At 34.6% G+C, this 21,733-nt stretch overlaps 1 protein-coding gene across 1 annotated transcript; it reads left to right on the plus strand.

Annotated features, from left to right (window-relative positions):
- Window positions 1-3,640: 3,640 nt before the first annotated feature.
- LOC128225243 (uncharacterized) lies at window positions 3,641-19,895 on the plus strand. The gene is made up of 8 exons (XM_052935347.1): window positions 3,641-3,779; window positions 10,010-10,315; window positions 12,507-12,866; window positions 13,810-13,896; window positions 14,110-14,427; window positions 14,588-14,712; window positions 14,847-15,084; window positions 15,259-19,895. Exons 1-8 carry the CDS (start codon window positions 3,713-3,715, stop codon window positions 15,462-15,464), a joined length of 1,707 nt encoding a protein of 568 aa, XP_052791307.1. The 5' UTR covers window positions 3,641-3,712; the 3' UTR covers window positions 15,465-19,895.
- Window positions 19,896-21,733: the final 1,838 nt, after the last annotated feature.

Consider the following 21,733-nt stretch of genomic DNA (forward strand, 5'->3'; position numbering starts at 1 on the left):
ATTATAATACATTAAGAGGGAATTATCTGGAGTTCACTCTTTCGAATGACATTTTCAATACAAACAATTAAGCTTAATGTTGCCTTTTTGTTGTCACCAAGGGAGATTACTGCGTAGGAGGTTTAGAAACTAAAGGCTATTGTAATAGTACTGTGTAAGTACTAAAAAAAACAACAATACATGATACTCATATCGGCTGATCGAATCTTTTTTGAAAGGTAGTTTAATTGAAAAAAAACCTAACCATATAACGAATGAAAGTGAGAAAAGTTGAGTTAAAGATAATTTGAATTATGTGCCAAATTGACTATGCTTTATGGTGCCGAGTCGACTGAGTTCCGAATGTGTAGGGGCCAAATTAACTATGCCGAATTCGTTTGGTGCCGAATTGTCCAGTTACCCTGTATAACCTTCATCTATTTGGGAGGAAGTTGGTATCAATCGGAACACCTCGGCCTTTATCTATCTCTATGCTTGCCGGAGATTAGTCTAAATAATTGTACGTTGACGGATTTTTTTTTACGATTTTTGATATGGCAAATCCTTCACGTACAAATTGTTTTGTACGAAAAGTGGGTAGTTATTCCGATCGGGATGCCGGGTTAAAGCATATTGCGTCTATAAAATATCATAAAAACAAGAAATATTACCAGATTATGTTATTTTATATAAGTTCCCTACACAAAAAATAAATATCCAACGAATAATTATGAGTCTGACGGGTTTTTCTTCATTTCATTCTGTCAAAACATAACGATTATATACATGAAGGGCACTTGCAAGGCTTTAGTTCACAATTTTAAAACAATCGGAACATTTCGGCCATGGCCGAGTTTTTACGATTGTATTTACGAGCTCTATCTCGAAGCTTGTCGGAGGTGGCCGAGTTTTACGATTGGGTCGAGTTGTTCCGCTTGGCATAACTGTTGTCTGTGTCAGTCAACTTTCGTTTTTAAATTATTGAAAAGGTAAATAATGTGTTTTAAAGCATTAAATGCTTGTTTTGTGCAAAATAACTTTTCACTTACATGGTAAAATATCAATTTAAACCTTTATTATCCATTTCAACCATAAAATAATAATAATAATTAATACAATTCCAATATTATTCAAACACCCCCGGTTTTTGCACAAACCCGTTTAGACGTTAGGGATTGGAAAAACCCGTATAACACGTCTATTATTTTAGACTTAAAGCCGGAGATGGCCGAGTTGTTATGATATACGTTGGTTTTTAAAATCAAAATTTTCAAAATGATGAGCAGAGCTATTATAATTTAAGGTTTCATCATCAATTAAAGTGTAAAGTTTTATAAAACATACTAAACTTCATTTTTTTTTCATGCAACGTGGAAAATATTGAAAGCATTGTTCTGCAATTTATGAACTAGTCCATAATTGGAATAATTCTAAAGTAATATCAAATATGATATTTGAATAACCTTACTATGAATTCTTGTTTGGCAGAACGCATTGTTGCAATCGAATGTTTTTCCTCTTTTACTCGTCAATTGTGTTGTTTGCTATTATTATTGGTATTCCCGCTAACTTCACGTACATGTATACAGCAAACGTCTTATGCCAATTTTGAGACTCGCATAAAATGTTTACTTTCTTCGGGGTGTCCATTTCTTTTGAAACAGTCATCGGAGGGAGTAGTCTTTTAGAATTTGGACATTTTAATCCATTAAAGGTGGACACCCTGCTGAGCGCACATCGAAAAACAACGTATATAAGCCCTTTTATCACGCAAATATTCACCAAACCCATAATAACAGTAAAACGTTCCGCGGTCGAAGATGAGATTGGTCATTCAAAACGAAGCCAGAATATGTTCAGTAAAGGTATGTATTTTTATTGCTCAATATAATCCGCTAAAACAATAAAGCTTTAACTAGTTCTTTCATTTCACATTTTATTACTTATAATCATCACAGACTTTTGTTTGAAAAATAACTTATACAAGGTATGTATACTTGTGATGACCATCAAAACCTGATATCGGTAATTTTGTGAACAGATCAAAGTAAACCTCTGAGAATGAATTGGTGTCCAGCGCACGACTTTCACTATTGAATGTCCAATATCCAATGCCGTGCCAGCACGACTTTCATTTTTGAATGTGTAATGTCCAATGTTGCGCTAGCACGACATTCATTTCTGCATGTTAAATGTCAAGCACGTAATTCATTTTTGAAAGTCCAATGTTGTGCCAGCACGACTTTCAGTTTTTGAATGTCCAATGTCCTATGTCGTGCCACCACGACTTTCATTTATGAATGACCAATGTCGTGCGTTTTTTTAAAATCCAATGTTCAATGTCGTGCCAGCACAACAAACATTTTTGAATGTCCAATGTCGTGCAGACATTAATTTTTGAATGTCCTATGTCCAATGTCGTGCCAGCACGACTTTCATTCTCGAATGTCCGATGCCCAATGTCGTGCCAGCACGACTTTCATCTCAGAATGTCCAATATCCAAGGTCGTTCTGGCACGACATTCATTTTTGAAAGCCTTATGTCCAATGTCGTGCCAGCACGACATTTATTTATGAATGTCCAATGTCCAAAAAGAATATACAATTTGTTCCATAATTGTTGTACTTTACTGCATTCCCAATTTAATGTTTAATTGACTCTACATTCCAGTAAGAGAATATGCAATGACTGCAATCGACACGTTTTAATTTATAGAGTAATTTGTTTGTGGGTATTATTCTCATAAGGAATTTATAATGAAAACTCCGCAAGGTTGTTTCTATTGTTAATTTGAATATATTACCGTATATTTTGTTCCAATCTAATTGTTCATTCCGAATTCCATGAGTTCGGTCCATTTTAGTTCTGAGGTTGGATGGATAGATGTTTGGGTCAGTATTGAGTAAAGAAATGTGTATGTTTGTACTGATTTTTCAACTTTTTCTTTTAGTTTTATGTTTTCCATTGACCTTTGTTCCTGTCGCTAAATATCTCTCACCAAACAGCTTTTAATGACACAAGTAAATATTTAATATTTGTTAATTATTGTCCACCATTTTCAAGTTTTTGGTATAATATGTCTCTTTTGATCTTGTCTGCTTTTCCGTCACAAAGGAAATTGAATATGTCTCTTTTTATACTATCAACTATGTTTTGCTTGGATTTGTTAAGATTGTAAATGGATATATAAGTTTTGGTAATGCGTATGTTTTCACCACAGTTACTTGACTCATCATCGGAGAGTAAGTTTTCTGTGTTCATTGTTTTAGTGTTTCATAGAATTATTTGATCTTTTTATGAATATTCTCGCCTATTGTTGTTTGTTTATTATTATAAATGGTTATACCTAAAGCCGTGGAACATTCTAAAGTCCAAATAAAAAAATATCTTTGCACCATTTTAATGTTGTGTTTATTGTATGAACTTAGTAAACTTAGTAAACTTTTAAGTTTTCTTTATAAAAGTGGCGAAATAAAATTCATTGAGTCATTTAAGAAGTCTTAAACATTGTTTAAACTTTTATATGTATCCCGTTAAAGGCTAAAATGGCTTTACATATGTATTACGAAGTAAGAATTAAATTAATCACTGTTAACTTCCGACATAATTCATTTGTTTTGACTTGTTCGATCACATGACTTTATTACATGACAGGAAACTATTTGACTGAATAAATTAAAAGATTGATAATACCCGCATCTAGTCTGGGAAGTTAACGAATAGCATGAAGGCATGGACATGATTTATTATTTAATTGGATACCTTGGGGCAGCTTGTTTGTCATTCGTGTTTTGTGAGGGTAAGGCTCGTTCATCATTTTTTCTGGCATCTAAATTGTTTTGGCATCTAAATTGTTTTGGCATCTAAATTGTTTTAAGGTATTATCAACTACTCAGTATCAAAAACATACACATGCACTCGGAAAGTACATTTCAAAATACAATGCATTGTAAATAGCAAACCAGTTCACTAGCACTCTATTGATGGACGTTGATATGGGTATCACAATAATTTTAATTCGCAAAATTAATATGGAATTAATTCACTGAATGAAATCGATTTTACTGTCATGAATGAACACCAGATGGTGTCAATACTAACATTGTTATTGAGTTAATAAGTGTTGTTAAGTTAATACACAAATACAAATTAATTGGTAGGATAACAAGTCAGTCATATGTAGGTACATGCATGTATGTATGTATGTGTATGCATGTATGTATGTAGGTACATGCATGCATGTATGTATGCATGCATGTATGTATGTATGTATGTATGTATGTATGTACGTACGTACGTACGTACGTACGTATCGTTGTTGTGTGTACGTGCGTGCGTGCGTGTGTGTGTGTGCGTACGTGTGTTGTGCGTGTGTGTATATATGTTTGTATCTTTGTATATGTGTATGTGTGAGTGGGTGGTTGTTGTGCGTGTGTGTATATATGTTTGTATCTTTGTATATGTGTATGTGTGAGTGGGTGGTTGTTGTGCGTGTGTGTATATATGTTTGTATCTTTGTATATGTGTATGTGTGAGTGGGTGGTTGTTGTGCGTGTGTGTATATATGTTTGTATCTTTGTATATGTGTATGTGTGAGTGGGTGGTTGTTGTGCGTGCTTGTGTACGTGCGTATGAGTCAAGTAATTAACACAAGTGATTAACATGAATAATAACACGAATAAATAAATCAACAAACAAACGAACAGAAGCTTGAATGAACCCTGTCAACCTACCCACGCTATAATCATTATTATTCATGTTACTAGGTATGTTTGTTTTTATTTATTATAATATTTATCGCGGCGAATAAAAGCATACACGGAAGGTATGGATTACAAGAACCATGAAAGTCGCCGTATTTTGTGGTGGAAATGTGGTGGAAATGGAAACAGGAGTGTTCGGAAACCAGAAAGTATCGTTGTCTCGAAATACCGCCAATAATGCCAGCTCATGACCCTTTGGGTTGACAAATAACAAAAAACCCAGTCATATTTGGACTGTATCGGGCATGTAAATGAGGTTTTGTGGCTTTAATTTTGAATAGTTTGTGCATGAAGAAATTAGTTATTGAAGATGCATGTTGACTACAGCATTACGATTAATGCAAAATACTCCAAATAAAAAAATGAAAAATCACCTAAAAAAAATGTACGAAGAGAGCCATAACATATTTGAATATAGCCATAACAAATATGAATTGAACATTTATAAGTTTAAGATCTTTTATCGTAAAACGATCCAATTCATTTTGAAAATAAAGCCAAGGTATAAATGAGGAAGTGTAGAGATGACGGCATCTGATTGGATTTCAGTTTCATACGATAGCTTCCGTGTTGAAGATAAGGGGGCTACCGACCAGTAAACACGACTTGAGCTATAAAGCTATAATATATACGAATGTATACATTCGATTAATTACTAGTAGACAGCGGTTCTTGAACTAAAAACAAACCCCATATGCAGGATGAAGTTAAGATAGAGATAACTCATAGTGAGCCCACCGATCAATCTGATGATTATTTTTCAAGCGTTACATGATCCTTGAATCATTTTTGGTTGGCCTGCAAATTGGTAATTGTCACGGGTTTGAATTCTGAAATTACAATAGTTTTCAAAACTTCCACGGGGTGGTTTGGTGAAGTGTATGGAAGGTTACGAATGTATTTCTTTTAGTTAAAGGGACACATATATAACAATACTGTATACATTTGAAATAAAGACTCTAACGGCGGCAAAAGTTTTCCTTTATAAAGTGCTAAAACTGAATGTTCGTATGGAAATGGGCGCCGCCCTGTCCACCGGGGGGGGAGTCTTCTCAAATAACATTTTTATACTGTTTTGGCGAATGTGGTGATTGTATTTAAATGTTTTAGGAGGTCGGGTAACTTGAAACGCCATCGGATCAAATACCGTTACCATGATATGCACCGATCCGATGGCGTTTTAAGTTACTGACACTGAGTAATTAAAATTATTGTGATAAAAAAATAAGGGGATAATGAAATACTAAACAAAAGCAAATCAAAAGGGAGGAAATAGCAAATAGTTCTTGGCAGATGACATACACGAAGGAGGGCACAGACTACATTTAATATTGTGCAAAATACAACTTATGGACTAGATTCATCAATTGCAGTATATGTATGCGGTTCCATGTGGCACTATGAAATGTGATAGATGGTGTTTTTTTGTGTGTTTTTTATTATAATTTATACTTTTATTATTTTTTAACGACGTCTGAAATAACAACGGCCCTCTATATTGTTTTTGAAGCTATTGATTTTAAAAACCAACTTTTCCCTGTAGCTGATGGTATATACGGTACCATTACTAATTGCTGTTTCTAATTCACATACGCAGTAATCTCCCTTGGCATGCAGCGACAAATAAAGTTTTGTAAAACTATCTTTACTATTTATTGCTTTTTTTTCAAAACAAAATATTTAATTCGTTATAATGTAAAGTCATTTTTACCTCATTCATTTACTCATTGCAGATGTTCACAAATAAAAAAAAAGTAAGAGAATTATTGATAAAAAGGTCTTTCGAATAAATGTCTACTAAATATTTTTCAATGAAGTACACAAAAAAGGTCCTCGGAGATCTAGCTGCATATTTGTTCTTTACTTATGACCGCGTCCGTTTTCTTGGAACAATGTCTCCGCATTGTGACCTACATGTACACGGTACAGGTCGGTAATGCTCGAGTCAAACGAGATATATGTAGACTCACTAAAACAACATGCAAGACATTTGACCCACGGTGGAGAACCCACGTGACTTATTTGGTAAAGTGCACGGCAACAAATGTCAATAAGTCTCGATTCAGGTAAGGTTTTTAAAGATAACTTTCTTAATATTTGGAGAATTTTTGTGAAATAAAGACCATAAACCCCGCATTTAAGAGCTCTATCCACGGTAATAAAGAACTTTTTCTAATATCCTAAAATTTTCCTGAAAATCTTGACCAACCGATTTCTCAGAGTTGAAATCTAAGGCAAAGTACACGGCTTTTGACAAATCTATCGCTTTACTTCATGTTAGCCGTAAATAATTCATACACAAATCTTATTTTAAGCAAATTTTATGTATTTTAAAGTTTTCAGGGTGTTTTGTTTAACTTCTAGTTATTTCAAAGGTAACAATGAACTAAAACCAAATTGATAAAGTACACGGACATTTTAGGATGATAAAGTACACGGTCATTTTAGTTTATGTTTGAAAGTAGAGTGCGGTTTACAAACTTATAGTTATATAAGCATTTTCTATTAGCGAAGTCAGAATGTATAATGTTTAATTTTTATTCAAGTTGTATCAATAAAGTTTGCATTATAACGCACACCTAAATAACTGAATATTTAGCAATTATATTTAATGGGGAGTTAAAAGATAGTCTATGGGATTATTTAAGAGAACGTCTGCCATTATAAGTTCGATTACTTTTAAATATGCAGATCAATACAATATCATACATACATTTCTTCAAAAATCAGATAGTTTTACTTATAAATTATAATCTGGACTGACGGCGAATAAAACATCTCTGTGGTTAGCGGCCCGTTTGTGGTGATTATAAATTTCATGAATGTTCCAATTTTAATGTGATATAAAACAATAAAATAGGCACATCACAATCAGTTAATATATATATTTCCACATTTATAGCATATTGTTCACACCTTTCAGGTAACGCTGAATCTTTTATTTGGTTCAGTCTGAACAAATATTATCTGATCTACATCAGTAAAACTGCGGTCGTTCGAACAATACAGACAGGAACTCGATTGTAAAGATGGAGGCTCGGAGTTAGATGGGAAACAGCAAGGAGGAATGAGAGCACACTATATTACCAAATTACAGGCTAGGACTAAGACTTGAACATCTAGAATAGAGCTGAGCATGGAACATTAGAATGTTCTAGACTAAAGGCTTAAATGTGATTACAAAATAATTGTGTTGCTGAATTATATAAGATACATGCAGTTAAGAGTTTATAGGACATCAATGGGAAAATGACAACAATGCATCTCTAAACCTTGTGAAAATGTTTTATGCTCAATCCGTTTTCATACTAATTTTACTCAGCATTTTTTCAGTACTGTAAGACAAACGAAGATTTTGAAAGAGCACCATTGGGTACCAGTACGTTTTGCTATTTATCCTAATAAAATGTTAAACTCATAAAAACGTTATCTTAACTCGGCAACATACTGTAATGCAACTAGACCATTGTGATCTTTCAATGTGTCCTGATTAGGTGAGATTCGCCTTAACGTGCCTGCTGAGTCCATATTTGAACTTGAATGCTGAGCGACACTGTAGACATTTGTGACGTGTCATTCCCCTGTGTCTAGTAGTAATCTGGTCACTGAGATTGGTCGTGTCACCCAATTTGAACCCACACACATCACAGGTTAGCTTCAATTGGCCGCTTTCGCGTCTTTCGTGCATCTTCAAGTCTTGCAAGAGCAGTTTTGCCACAATATTTGCAAACGTGCAACTTTGTCTCGCCGTGATTGCTGCACCTATAAAAAGACATGTACTGTCACAAGTTAGCGAGAAATACTGAGTGTTTGATCGTGTAATCAGCATCATAAAACTAAACGACCCTGTCCACTAAAACACGGACCACATAATTATGTGAAAAACGCAACCCCTAAAAAACGTTGAAAACACAGTCAGACGACGGCAAATCTTAACCTCTACACGAGGGGTGTCATAATAAAAGTATAACTGTTAGTATATTCTTATTTTTCTGCGAAAAAATAAAGCTAAATCTTACCTGTGTCTGTGTTTACAAACACTTTCCCGCAAATAAAACGATGGCAATTGACCAGAATGCCTTCTATCGTGGTCTACTAGATGTTGTTTTTTTTATTTTGAAATGCCATTCCGCATTCTTTGCATAAAGTCGGAGTCTTCATATTCTGAAATGAAACAAATATCACAAAATTATAAGTCTATCAAATCAGCTAGCAATCGAAGACATTAAAAGTAAAAGAAAACTTCTCTTTCTCAAAATTGCCAAAATTAAGAGTTATTAAGCAGTTATGTGTTAATGTTTACCATGTATAATGCATACAAACACGTTTTACATAAACGATACGAAAAAGAAGTGGAACACCCTTCACAAAAACTTCAAGCCCTTTATATGTCAATTGCGAATATATTGTTAAAATACGGGGCTGAATTTTAGTGTGATAACAAATGTTTCCATGATTCATTTAGGCGACTCCGTCGGGCTAACTGTTAAAACGCGTTCATTCTTCCATTGCAACTCCATTACAATGCGTCTTTTCAAACATGGAACAATGTTTAATAATGAGTTTAAAGAATAGAAATAATACATAAATTTATAATAACCGTGTACTTTATCAAACCTAAAATGTCCGTGTACTTTATCAATTTGGTTTTAGTTCATTTTCGCCTTTGAAATAACTATAAGAAGTTCAACAATACACGCTGAAAACTTTAAAATACATAAAATTTGCTTAAAATAAGATTAGTGTATGAATTATTTACGGCTAACAAGAAGTAAAGCGATAGATTTGTCAAAAGCCGTGTACTTTGCCTTAGGTTTCAACTCTGAGAAATCAGTTGGTCAAGATTTTCAGGAAAACTTTAGAATATTAGAGAAAGTTCTTACCGTGGATAGAGCTCTTAAATGCGGGGTTTATGGTCTTTATTTCACAAAAATTCTCCAAATATTAAGAAAGTTATCTTTAAAAACCTTACCTGAATCGAGACTTGTTGACATTTGTTGCCGTGCACTTTACCAAATAAGTCACGTGGGTTCTCCACCGTGTAACCGGGCAGTCGACTTTCAGTCATGTTCTTCACAAGTGGCTCGACGATCAACAGTTAATGCAACCGTATTAAACACTGGAGCTTTTTGTTCTGGCTTATGCTATAGTTATTTCATACGTACGTAATAACATAGCAAAAACAAACTTATTGTTACCAACCATTGCTATTTTCAGAGCAAATAACAAAAACACACTTTTAAATGCTTAACATGGTCATTTTCAGAGGAACTCACTAAGTGCTTGAAATCAAAGCGAGAAAAGATTCAGATTGCTTGTCCTAAAGGCAACGTGCTCTACGCCCCATCCATATCGGCGGGTGTCAGCGAGTCGGGGCGGTGCACGAGAGGATATGGTGACTGCACGGGAACGCCGCGTGCACTGCAGCACCAGATGAACGCATGCAGCTGGAAGAAGAAATGTGACGTCATTCTGAGTACTAATAACGTCCTGCCGTGCGGAACACCGGGTAGTCAGGTCAACAAAAATATTACTTATGTGGTCATCGGCAAGCTGAATTGTATCCCAAAAGGTATGTTTGAGTTATCTATCATCACAATTTCGCTTATATGCTGCAAAAGTACATTAAACACTCATTTTTTAGCTCGACTATTCGAAGAATAGGTGGGCTATACTACTCGCCCCAGCGTCGGCGTCCGGTTAAAGTTTTAGGGCAAGTTGGGATTTTCACTTGTAAGTCCAATACCTTTCATTCAATTGAGTTAATACTTCACACAGTTGTTCAGGGCCATCACATGATGAGGTTAGATAGCTCCATATTATTCTTTACACAGATTATGGCCCCTGATTGACTATGAAACTTAGGTTAAAGTTTTAGGGCAGGGTGGGATATTTATAAATTACTTCTATACCCTTTGTTCAATTGACTTAATACTTCACACAGTTGTTCAGGACCATCACACAATGAGGTTACATAACTCCATATTATCCTTAATACAAGTTATGGCCCCTGATTGACTTAGGTTAAAGTTTTAGGGCAGGTTAAAGTTTTAGGGCAAGTTGGGATTTTCACTTAAAACTCCAATACCATTCATTCAATTGACTTAATACTTCACACAGTTGTTCAGAGCCATCACATAATGAGGTTAGATAACTCCATATTATCTTTTATACAAATTATGGCCCCTGATTCACTACGGAACTTAGGTTAAAGTTTTAGGGCAGGTTTGGATATTAATTTATAACTTCTATACTCTTCATTCAATTGACTTAATACTTCACACAATTGTACAGGACCATCATCCAATGAGGTTACATAACTCCATATCCTTAACCTTAATACAAGTTAAAGTTAAGGGCAAGTTGTGATTTTAATAAAAAAAATCTATACCTTTCATTCAATGCACTTAATAAAATTCAAAATTATTTACGACCATCTTACAACAAGAAACATAACTCCATTTTAACCCTAAATACAAATTATGTCCCTTGAATATTGTTTTTTTTAATTTCTTTTGACAGGCACATTTTTACATTGCATCTTAACCAGTTTTTTACCAAGGGAAAACAAGGAGGGCTATACTATATGGCCCTTGAATTTTATTTTTTTTAAATTTATTTTAATTTCTTTTAAAACGCATATTTTTATATTCTTTACCACATTTTCATAATGGGAAATCATGGGGTCATAATTGACCCGGCCGCGGGATTACTTGCTTAACATAAATTTATATTAGAACAATAAATTTTCCTTTTCTAAAACAGCAACAGTCTTCAGATAAACTTACTTCCCTGGCAACCATAATTTTCATTAGCAACCACTGACTGCTATCACGACCACAAATTTTGTTCACAGCAATCTTTATTCTAAGCAACCCTTTACTGCCTTATATGTAACTTGCTTCCGTTGCAACCATCTTTTCCGTTAAAGCCTTATACCTCCTGAACAGCCATCAACTATCTTAGCAGCCACATTTTTCTTAGTTTCCAATGACTACCAATGACTATCAAATTCCTTATCAACCATGAACCTCTTGAGCCACATTTACTTCTTCAGTAATCACCGGTTGTCGTAATATCCAATGATGTTCTTAGAAAGGAACTTGCTTCCTGAGTTCCATTAACAGCCATAAACAGCCCTAGCAACCACCAACCATCATAGTTACTACATATTTTTCTAGAATCACCTACGCAGTGATCTCCCCCGACAAGCAGAATAGATCTCTGCCACATTGAGCGAGTATAGCTGGATTTCAGCTATTTAAACTTGTTTTCATGTTTTTCTTCTCCCTTTTTAGTAAGTTTTTATCACATTTCAATTATTCAAGGCGCATTGAGGTTCAAATACAGATAAATATTTAAAAAAATTTTTTATAATATTTGCGGATATCTATGGTCACGTGATGGGCATGTTTGGAGTGATTACTGTACAGTTCTGCAAATACACTGGCGAGAAGTATGACAAATAACTACCTCGACTATGGTTTGCTTCACTAGAAATCATCACATTCCCTAGCAACCATGGCCTCCTTAGCAACCACTTAACCACAAGTACTTTTAGCAACCACTTTTGGTATCATCATACAATGACTTTCTTAGCAGTATCTTGCTTCCCTGGTTCCTCAAGTGTCCTTAAGTGAGCATTATATGGTCATATTGGCACTTTTGTTCTAAATAATTGTGTATACTTATTATTATAGATTTGCACTACATTTTAGGTTACCTTTGATAAAACAATTGAAATGTATTTCATTGTATTTTAGATCGAACGTTCAGCATATGTTCGAAAAAAGACAGACATCTATTCACAAAAAGTGATTTCACAGTCGGAGTGATCAAAAGCCATAAACGGTTTCCCGTGAATCGTCCAACGTGTCGTAAAGTACGTGAGATGAAGATTCCAGTTAAATTGAACAGCTCAGTAATGTTCGAGGTTTCACCATTTAAGCACAACACGTTCCCTCTCGGACTGAACATTTACAGAGTAGAGCGTGAGACAACGACATCAACTCCCTTGTACAACATAACCGTTGTCCATGGCAACACGACGAGTGCCATCCGCGTTGTGGCTGACTTCCGCTGGAAAAGAAAGCACCTCTCAGGATTTATGCTGGCTTTCATAGGTATGTTGAAAGGTCCTTCCTTCCTTCCTTCCTTCCTTCCTTCCTTCCTTCCTTCCTTCCTTCCTTCCTCCCTCCCTCCCTCCCTCCCTTCCCTCCCTCCCTCCCTCCCTCCCTCCCTCCCTCCCTCCCTCCCTCCCTCCCTCCTTCCTTCCTTCCTTCCTTCCTTCCTTCCTTCCTTCCTTCCTTCCTTCCTTCCTTCCTTCCTTCCTTCCTTCCTTCCTTCCTTCCTTCCTTCCTTCCTTCCTTCCTTCCTTCCTTCCTTCCCATACATTCCTTCCCATACATTCCTTCCTTCCTTCCTTCCTTCCTTCCTTCCTTCCTTCCTTCCTTCCTTCCTTCCTTCCTTCCTTCCTTCCTTCCTTCCTTCCTTCCTTCCTTCCTTCCTTCCTTCCTTCCTTCCTTCCTTCCTTCCTTCCTTCCTTCCTTCCTTCCTTCCTTCCTTCCTTCCTTCCTTCCTTCCTTCCTTCCTTCCTTCCTTCCTTCCTTCCTTCCTTCCTTCCCATACATTCATTCATTCATTCCTTTATTCGTTCATTCCTTTGTTCAATCCTTCCTTTCTTCATTCGTTCAATCCTTCATTTATACAATCCTTCGTTTGTTCGTTCGTTCGTTTGTTCGTTTGTTCGCTCGTTCGTTCATTCGTTCAATCCTTCTTTCGTCAAATCCTTCCTTCCTTCATTCGTTCAATCCTTCATTCATACAATCGTTCGTTCGTTCAATCCTTCATTTATACAATCGTTCGTTCGTCCGTCGTTATTTCGTTCGTTCGTTCGTTCGTTCGTTCGTTCGTTCGTTCGTTCGTTCATTCTTTCATTCATTCATTCATTTATACGTTCATTCCTTTCGTTTAATCGTTGACTCGTTTGTTCGCTCGGCCCTCTATCCATCTATCTTCATTGTTCGGATCATTATTTTATTTATTTATCATGGGTTGTATTTTTAGCGTACAAAACCCAACAATTGGAAAAAGTAATGCGATGGCCTAAATCAATAAGACCAGTGTTGAAAGAATTGAGCCACATATTTGAAGGTAAAAAATATATTTGTATTCCAGCATTCATTAAAATAGATTTGTTAACGTAATATCATTGGACTTTTCTAGTATTGTATTATAAATACTAAATCAATTATTGTCGAATGGCTCTATCTCGATGGCGAACCAGTGTCTGTTTTGTTCTAATGTACATGAACATGAATCTGAGTAGAAAATGGAAACGTTTAAACGATTTGTATGCATTAATAGTGCGAGCAGTGATAAAGCAGTGCGGACGGCGGCCAGGGGAGATGCAGCTGTCGTGTGGCCGAAACAAGGTCATCTACTTCCCGTCAATCTCCGCCTCCAGCGTCGGTCGTAGCTTTTCACAGAACTGCACATATGGAAGAAGCACATGTGGCGGCCTGACGCCTAGCCTCCTCGTGCAGAGAAACTCCTGCTACTGGAAGCCCCGCTGTAGCATCGATTGGCGGGGCCGAGAGCGCATCCTCCTGTCGAGGGACAGCAGTTGCATCGGCCAGCCCGTAGCATTAGTCGGCAGCGAGGGGCACAGGTGTGTCCGTGAAGGTATGCTCAAGTAAATTGACCACATCCTTCTGTTGTGAATTAGATGGTTTCGCTCGACTTGTAAGGCATTTCCAATAACGAATAAATAGAAACAGATATATAACTCATTTAGGAACTCAAGTTATTTTCTAACAAGTCATGATTGTTTTCCCGTACATAGAGAACATTTACGACCTGTGCTCCAACTGCACACGATTCATTGACGCCTCGTGGGGAATCGTCCGTAGTCACCCACAATATCCCTGGTTTTTCACCTCGCACACAGACTGCAAGGCCATCATTCAGGTAAAATGTACTTGTTATTTACATGTAGTTAATTTGCACACTTTCGTTCGTTTGTATTCATTTTATTAGGCGATGCAGGGGAATGATTAGAATCTCAAATATATTTATATATGTGTTTAATTTTCCATAAAAAGATTGGCCGACGACGGGTACTAACCCTTACCATTCAAGACATAAATCTAGACCCTAATGGTCGGGACAAGTTGACGATGTACCAAGTGGGCAGGAACGGAGAGAGGAATTACGTCATTTCCGCTGCTAAGGAGGCGCGTATCGGGCGAGTTATTACTGTTCAGGATGGAAAGCTGGTGATCCGACTAAAAAGGTTTAAGCGATCCAAGTCAGGGAGAGGACTAGTGCTCGTGTTCCAGCGTGAGTGTTGTCATGTCTTCAAGACACGATTTTTAAATTGTTCTTTGGTGACGTTGATGTTTCTGTATAAATTTAAATATCATACCGCATCCTGTCTGCCTTTGTCTTCTAGCATCGATCCTTGCTTTGTGTCACGCACGTGCTTGGAGCTCACACACTTGTTCATGTTTTCAGGTTTTCGTGTAAGTAATTCAGGGGAGATAGACTCACCATACGAAACTACCACTCCTCGTACTGAGGGAATAGTCAACGACGCATATCGTGGACCGGAAATACGTCTCACAAATCGGATGCTGTGTTCAGGAAACCGGAAGTTGCGTAGGAGGGGTCGGTCATGCGCACAACGAGTTTGGACTGACTACTTTACACAACTAGAATAAGATTCTTGTTTACAAATGAAGAGCGTCTGGAACACTCTTAGCTTGAAATTCCTTTAGTAAAAGTGTGTATAATTTATGATGATAATTTACATGTGTGGAACAGTTGATAGAAATATTGTACGCCGGACGTTATTAAACAATAGTTTGGCATTGGTCAATAATCGGTTTTACAATAATGGTGGCATTGTTGGTATCAGGTATCATGAGATATACTTTTTCGCCTTTTCTATGATCAATGTACATTGACAACTAAGAAGACGTTTTACACTAAAAAGGCGTCAAGCACATTAATACAGACTTGTTAAAACTCTTCTTACTGATGTAAACTGACGATAGGTATATTTGCTGATTCTGCCGAAAAAATACAATTTGGTTTAAATATTCTAAGTGAGTACTGTATTAAATGGAAACTAAGAGTAAATAAAAGTAAAAGTAAGGTACAACATGTATTAATATTTCGAAAAGCTGGCAGAATTCCAGACAATTTAAGAGTTTACTATCACGATAATTTATAGATATAGTAAACAATTGTACATATCTAGGAATCGTCTTGACTACAGTGGGCTCATTTATGTAAGCCACGAATATCTGGAAAGGCAAAGAAGGCAATATTTCAATTAAAAAGATATCTTAATAAATTCACCGTGTCACAAATTAGAATTATTTGATAAACTTGTTAAACCAATTCGATTATACGGGTCAGAAATTTGGGGTGTCATCAAAATGGTCGCAATCGAAAGTATCCATACTTTTTCCATTTAATCAGTGCTATGTATCAAAACAATAACATAACATGATTTTGTTTATGCGGTGACTGGAAGATGTGATCTTTATTCTTGTGGTATAACCCAAATGGTACGTATTGGTTCAAGGTAATCAATACCCAAGAGCATAAATATATTAGTGCAATTCATAAAAAACTTGTTACAAGATATTGAGAAACGACCGCGATGTTTAAATTGGACACTTTGTATAGAGAAAATGCTAACACAATTATTTGTTTTTTATGTCTGGCTATTCCAGGGTATCAATGATATCCCTTTATCCTTGTCGCTTTTTAAACAACGTGTTAGGGATAATTTTATTCAAAACCTTGCAGGTATAATTAATGACTCTTCACCTTCTAAAAATAGTCAAAACGTTCTCAGCTTAAATCGGCTTTAATTTAATTAACTTAATTACACTAGCAATTAACTCGCAAGATGAAAGCGATGTTCAAATATACTTGTACATATAGATTTATCAGTAACTGTTCTGAAACTAGCTAATTGTATACAAAAATCACCACTTAACATTACCTATTCTCAGACATTTATCGGCTACAAACCTAAAATGAAATCGCTCTTTACTGCCTGTGAAGAAAATTGTTTAAAAAGTAAAATCACGCTTGTCGCTCCTATGACTTTTCAACGCGTTCAGCACTTTCATTGAGCTATAGGTTGGATTTTTTTTAAATATTCTGCTTTAAACTCTATATTGATCATCGTTTTTCGTGCCGTATTTATTGAATCGCTAATGTATTGTCCGTTCACATTAAATTTGAAAGGAAATAGCTTGTCTTATGAGGTGATCTTAACTAAGTGGTTTTAATACAAATGACGTTGGATATTGTTTAACTACCGTCTTTCATGAACACATTACTTTTAATTTAGTCGCATTCGGTAAAGTATGTGAAAAGTTATGACAACAACAACTTCGCTTCACTTAAGTGAAAATAACGATGCAGGTTTAACATTGGACCAACTTTCAATTTATTTGTTATTGTTTGGAGATGGTGTGCTGTAATATTTCCAGATACTGTTGAAGGTCTTCAAAGATCTTTAAATGATTAACATGCATATTGTGAAAAGTGGAAACTTAAGTTAAATGTTAATAAAAAAAAAATAGTTATTTATAAAAAAGGAGGTAATAAAAATGAAAATGTAAATCTTTACTACAGTAATGAATTGATAGAAAAAGTTCTTTAAAAAAAACTTTTAACTATCTTGGAATTGTTTTTTTAAGCGGAGGATCATTTATGAACGCTACACAGACATTATTAGATAAAGCACTTAAGTCTATGGGAAATTTGTTTGGGATAACTAGGGGGAAAGAAATTCCTGTTAAAATTATGTTGGGTTTATTCCACTCATTTGTGTCATCAATTTTGTGCTATTCTTGTAAAGTATGGGGCCTTTGTAGGGCTGAAAACATAGAAAGGGTTCATAGAAAATAGTGTAAAAATAAGCGCTAGTAACTCTGCGATATATGGTGAACTAGGACGATACCCTCTGTATGTTACTAGACATGTACGAATCGTAAAAATATTTCCTTAAACTGTATCAATTTAAAAGAGACAATTGCATTTTATACAATACATTGCAAATCATTCGATAAGATACAGAAAATAACGCAAATTCAAACAATTGGTGTTCAAATGTACGCACTATATTACAAAATGCAGGATTCAATGAAGTATGGTTATATCCGTAGTCGATTAATATTGATAATTTTTTCCCTATATTTAGGAGAAGATTAATCGACTCATTTATTGGGCAATAGAAAAATGTTATCGACTCATTAAGTTCACTAGTGTTATACCGAGAACTAAAATCTACCATTCATATGTCATCGTATATAGATAAATTGTATAGCTATATACTTAGGAATATTATTGCTAGGTTAGAAGTGTTCTATCATATGTTAATATTGAAAGAAATCAGCGTAAATGTGTTTTATGTGTTCATAATGATATTAAAGACGAATATCACTTTCTTTTGATATGTTCGCAATATGATGATATTAGGAAAAAATACATAAATAAATTTTACTATGCAAGACCAAGCATGTTTAAATTTATTCAATTATTATACTCGAAAAATACTGCATGTCTACGAAAACTAGCTTTGTATTGCAAACAGGCATTTAAGCTACGATATAATGGTTTGAATAATAACTTTATTGCTTTTAAGATGTTGAAATTATTGATAACTTATATATGTATATGCACTTTCGCAGTTATCAATTATTGCCATGCCATGTGTTATGTTATTGTAATAACGATGAACTGTATATGTTCAAGTTAACAATAAATGTTCTGTCCTGTTCTGTTCTGCTATCGGTAGTAATTTTGCAAGCAATTATATTGTGGAAATATGAAGGGTTTACAGCGTTGTTATTCGATTACATTTTATTCCACTTGTAGTATACATATGAATAAACTTTTTCAACAAACAGGTTGAGAAGGTACTCGTCGTAAAGACTTTATTATGTCTAAAGGTGTCTGTTTGTCAAGGTGCCTATGTCAAGTTTCCATAGCAACAGCTTCGGAACATGCGAAATTGAAACTTCTTTAAACTTCAAATTGCATAAGGACAAAAACATGTTTTTGACGTTTTTGTCTTCTAATCTACTGTATGTGTACACCTCATCTGTGTTATAATATAGTGATAGCGTTTCTTGTTGATAGTGGTGTTTCAATGATGTTCCACTTTATACAGTCGATAGTTTCTATCATTTGGGAACAGTCCTCAATAATACAGGTAGTTTTATATAAAATCATGCTACAATAGCTGGAATAGGCTTAAAAGCCCTAAGTTCTTAGAGGTAACATAAATACTTGTATTTAAAACCTAGTACAATGTATAAGGCTTTTGATGCTTTTGGTACTTCACTCCTTAACTATGCTTGTGAAGTGTGGGGTTTTGGTAAAAACCAAGAGTTGGGGAGAATCCATCTCAAATTTTGCAAATCATTTCAGCATGTTGAAGCAGTCTACTTCATGGTTGTTGTTTACGGAGAAGTACATGGATTTCCACCTTATATTGATAGACATGTGGGAATTATAAAATACGGGTGTAATATTGTAAATAGCAATAACATCATTGTAAGTACGTTGTATAAGGCATTACTATCTTCAACAGACAAGGAAAAACCAACGGAACTACAAATGGTAACACTCTGTTAAACAATTCTGGATATGCAAATGTTTGGTTAAAACCATTATGTGTAGATTTGACGAATTTCCACATTGTATTTAAAGAAAGATTAATCGATGATTTCAAACAAACCTGGTATAATCATGTCCAAGCTAGTCCATCTCAATAATCCCTTAAGAATTGAATCTGGTCGTTACGGAAATAACCGTGTAGCCCATAGTCAAGGCTATTGTTTAATTTGTAACTCAAGTGATATTAAGAATGAGCTCCACTTTGTTTGTGTATGTTGTGCTTATATTAAGTCGCGCATGAATAATTTAAATAAAAAAAATACTGCGTAAGACCTAGTATGATAAAATTTGTTGATTAGTTACGGTCAAATAATAAAAAGGTCAGCTAAAATTGTAAAAATATATATTTGAAGCAATTATGCGTAAGAATATTGTCAATCAAATTGGTTTCATTTCTAATTGTAAATTTTGTTGTCAATTTCGATTAGAGGGTGGACATTATAAAGTACAGTAAACTATATATATATATATATTAAAATATATATATATATATATATATATATATATATATATATATATATATATATATATATATATATAGTTTACTGTACTTTATAAACTCTCAATTCTAATACTTACTTTACATTTCATTATGTAAAAAATACTGTGTGTAGTAATTAAATAACCATCTTGTTCTGATACAACCTTAATGACATGTGTTATATTATTTCTTTTTTTTCTTTCCTCATTAACGTTTTATTCTAAAAAAATCACGTTAGTTATATGTATGTTTAACTTATAATATCATGTAACGAACAACATCTATATGTTTAAGTTACTTTAATAAATATTGTGATTCTTGAATCTTGTTCTTCGTCATTTAATGAAATTATAATTTCGAGATTTGAAGTAAGTGTCTATTGAATATGTTTGTTTTTCATTCACTTTAAAATTGAAATACTTTGCTAGGTCCTGTACTCATTAAGACATGCTCGTTAATAATAATTTGATTGGAAAAAAGCCCTTGTAGGTAGGTTTTTGTTGGGATATATGCTTATCACCTATATAACTTTAATAACTCCATAGTCCACCCATCTCTGTTGTTTTATAGGGAATACCAACTTTTTTCTCGTTTTTTTTTTCTTCTTTGCATTCCTCTCAGATCTCATATCGCTGTTTGTTTTCTTTGAAAATAATGCTCTTTTTGGATTGAATTCTGGGTATTTGACGAATGACGTCTGCACTTGTGTGCTTGTCTTTTGTTTGTTCAAATCCAAATATAGCCGCCAGAAATGATTTAGTTTATTTTAGTGTTTATCCTTCATAAGAGTTTTCCCATTTTGTTCAATGCGAAAAGTCTTCACCTTTGCAATTGTATCTTCATTTTCTTCCTACACACATCCAAGAAACACTCAAATTAGTAAGAAGAACTTTATAGATAAATCAAATAAATCATGAGACATACTTTTTTTTTATCTGCTATTTAGGTATTGCAAAGTATTTTTGCAAGAAATTTAAAATAATGAAGGGGCAGAACTTTATATGAATATATAAATATGTGAACTAAAATTCATTTGAACATTTTAAATGTTTTTAATAACATGTCACGACTATGCCAATGCATTTAAAACCAGAACCTAGGCAATGACAATATCACCACTTATTTGGTAACATATACGACAAACTAAAAAAGAGGAAGTACAGATTCACTAGAACAGCCAAGCTGTACTACTATATATTAAATTCAGTGCATTTGTTGTGCTGAATACAAAGCATTAACGACATTTATATATATATCTATATATACATAATATAATAAAAGTTGCAGCTACATGTTTGTATTCACTTGTCAATAAATATGGTAGCTGCTTCTTTAAAAATACACAAGTAAAATAATACCTAATGTTATCAACTGAAGGTTATTCGAAGAAAAAATGTTCAGTGATTTCTTTGAATCATTCGTCTGTGTGTGGTTGTTGCGAACATCGTTATTGCTTCGAATATTGTGATTCGTGTGATGTCGTGGTAACAGAAATGCTGTGTATGTCGGAAATAATGTGAATGGCGCTATTGTTGTAAATTATTTCATGAACGACCCGAATGTTGTAAATGTCGTGAACGACAAATGGTATGAATGTTGTACATGTCGCGAATGTTTTTAATGTCGTGAATGAGGAAATTGTTTCGAAATTCGTGATTTCTTTAATGTTCCGAATGATCCGAAAATGGTGAGTGTCGTGAATGATACGAATAAAATGAATGTTGGGAATGTGGGAACTTTGTGAACGAATTTCTCGAAATTCGTGAATGTTTTACACATATCGTGGATATCGGGAATGTT

Source organism: Mya arenaria, chromosome 2, assembly GCF_026914265.1.
Source record: "Mya arenaria isolate MELC-2E11 chromosome 2, ASM2691426v1".
Classification (NCBI taxonomy): domain Eukaryota; kingdom Metazoa; phylum Mollusca; class Bivalvia; order Myida; family Myidae; genus Mya; species Mya arenaria.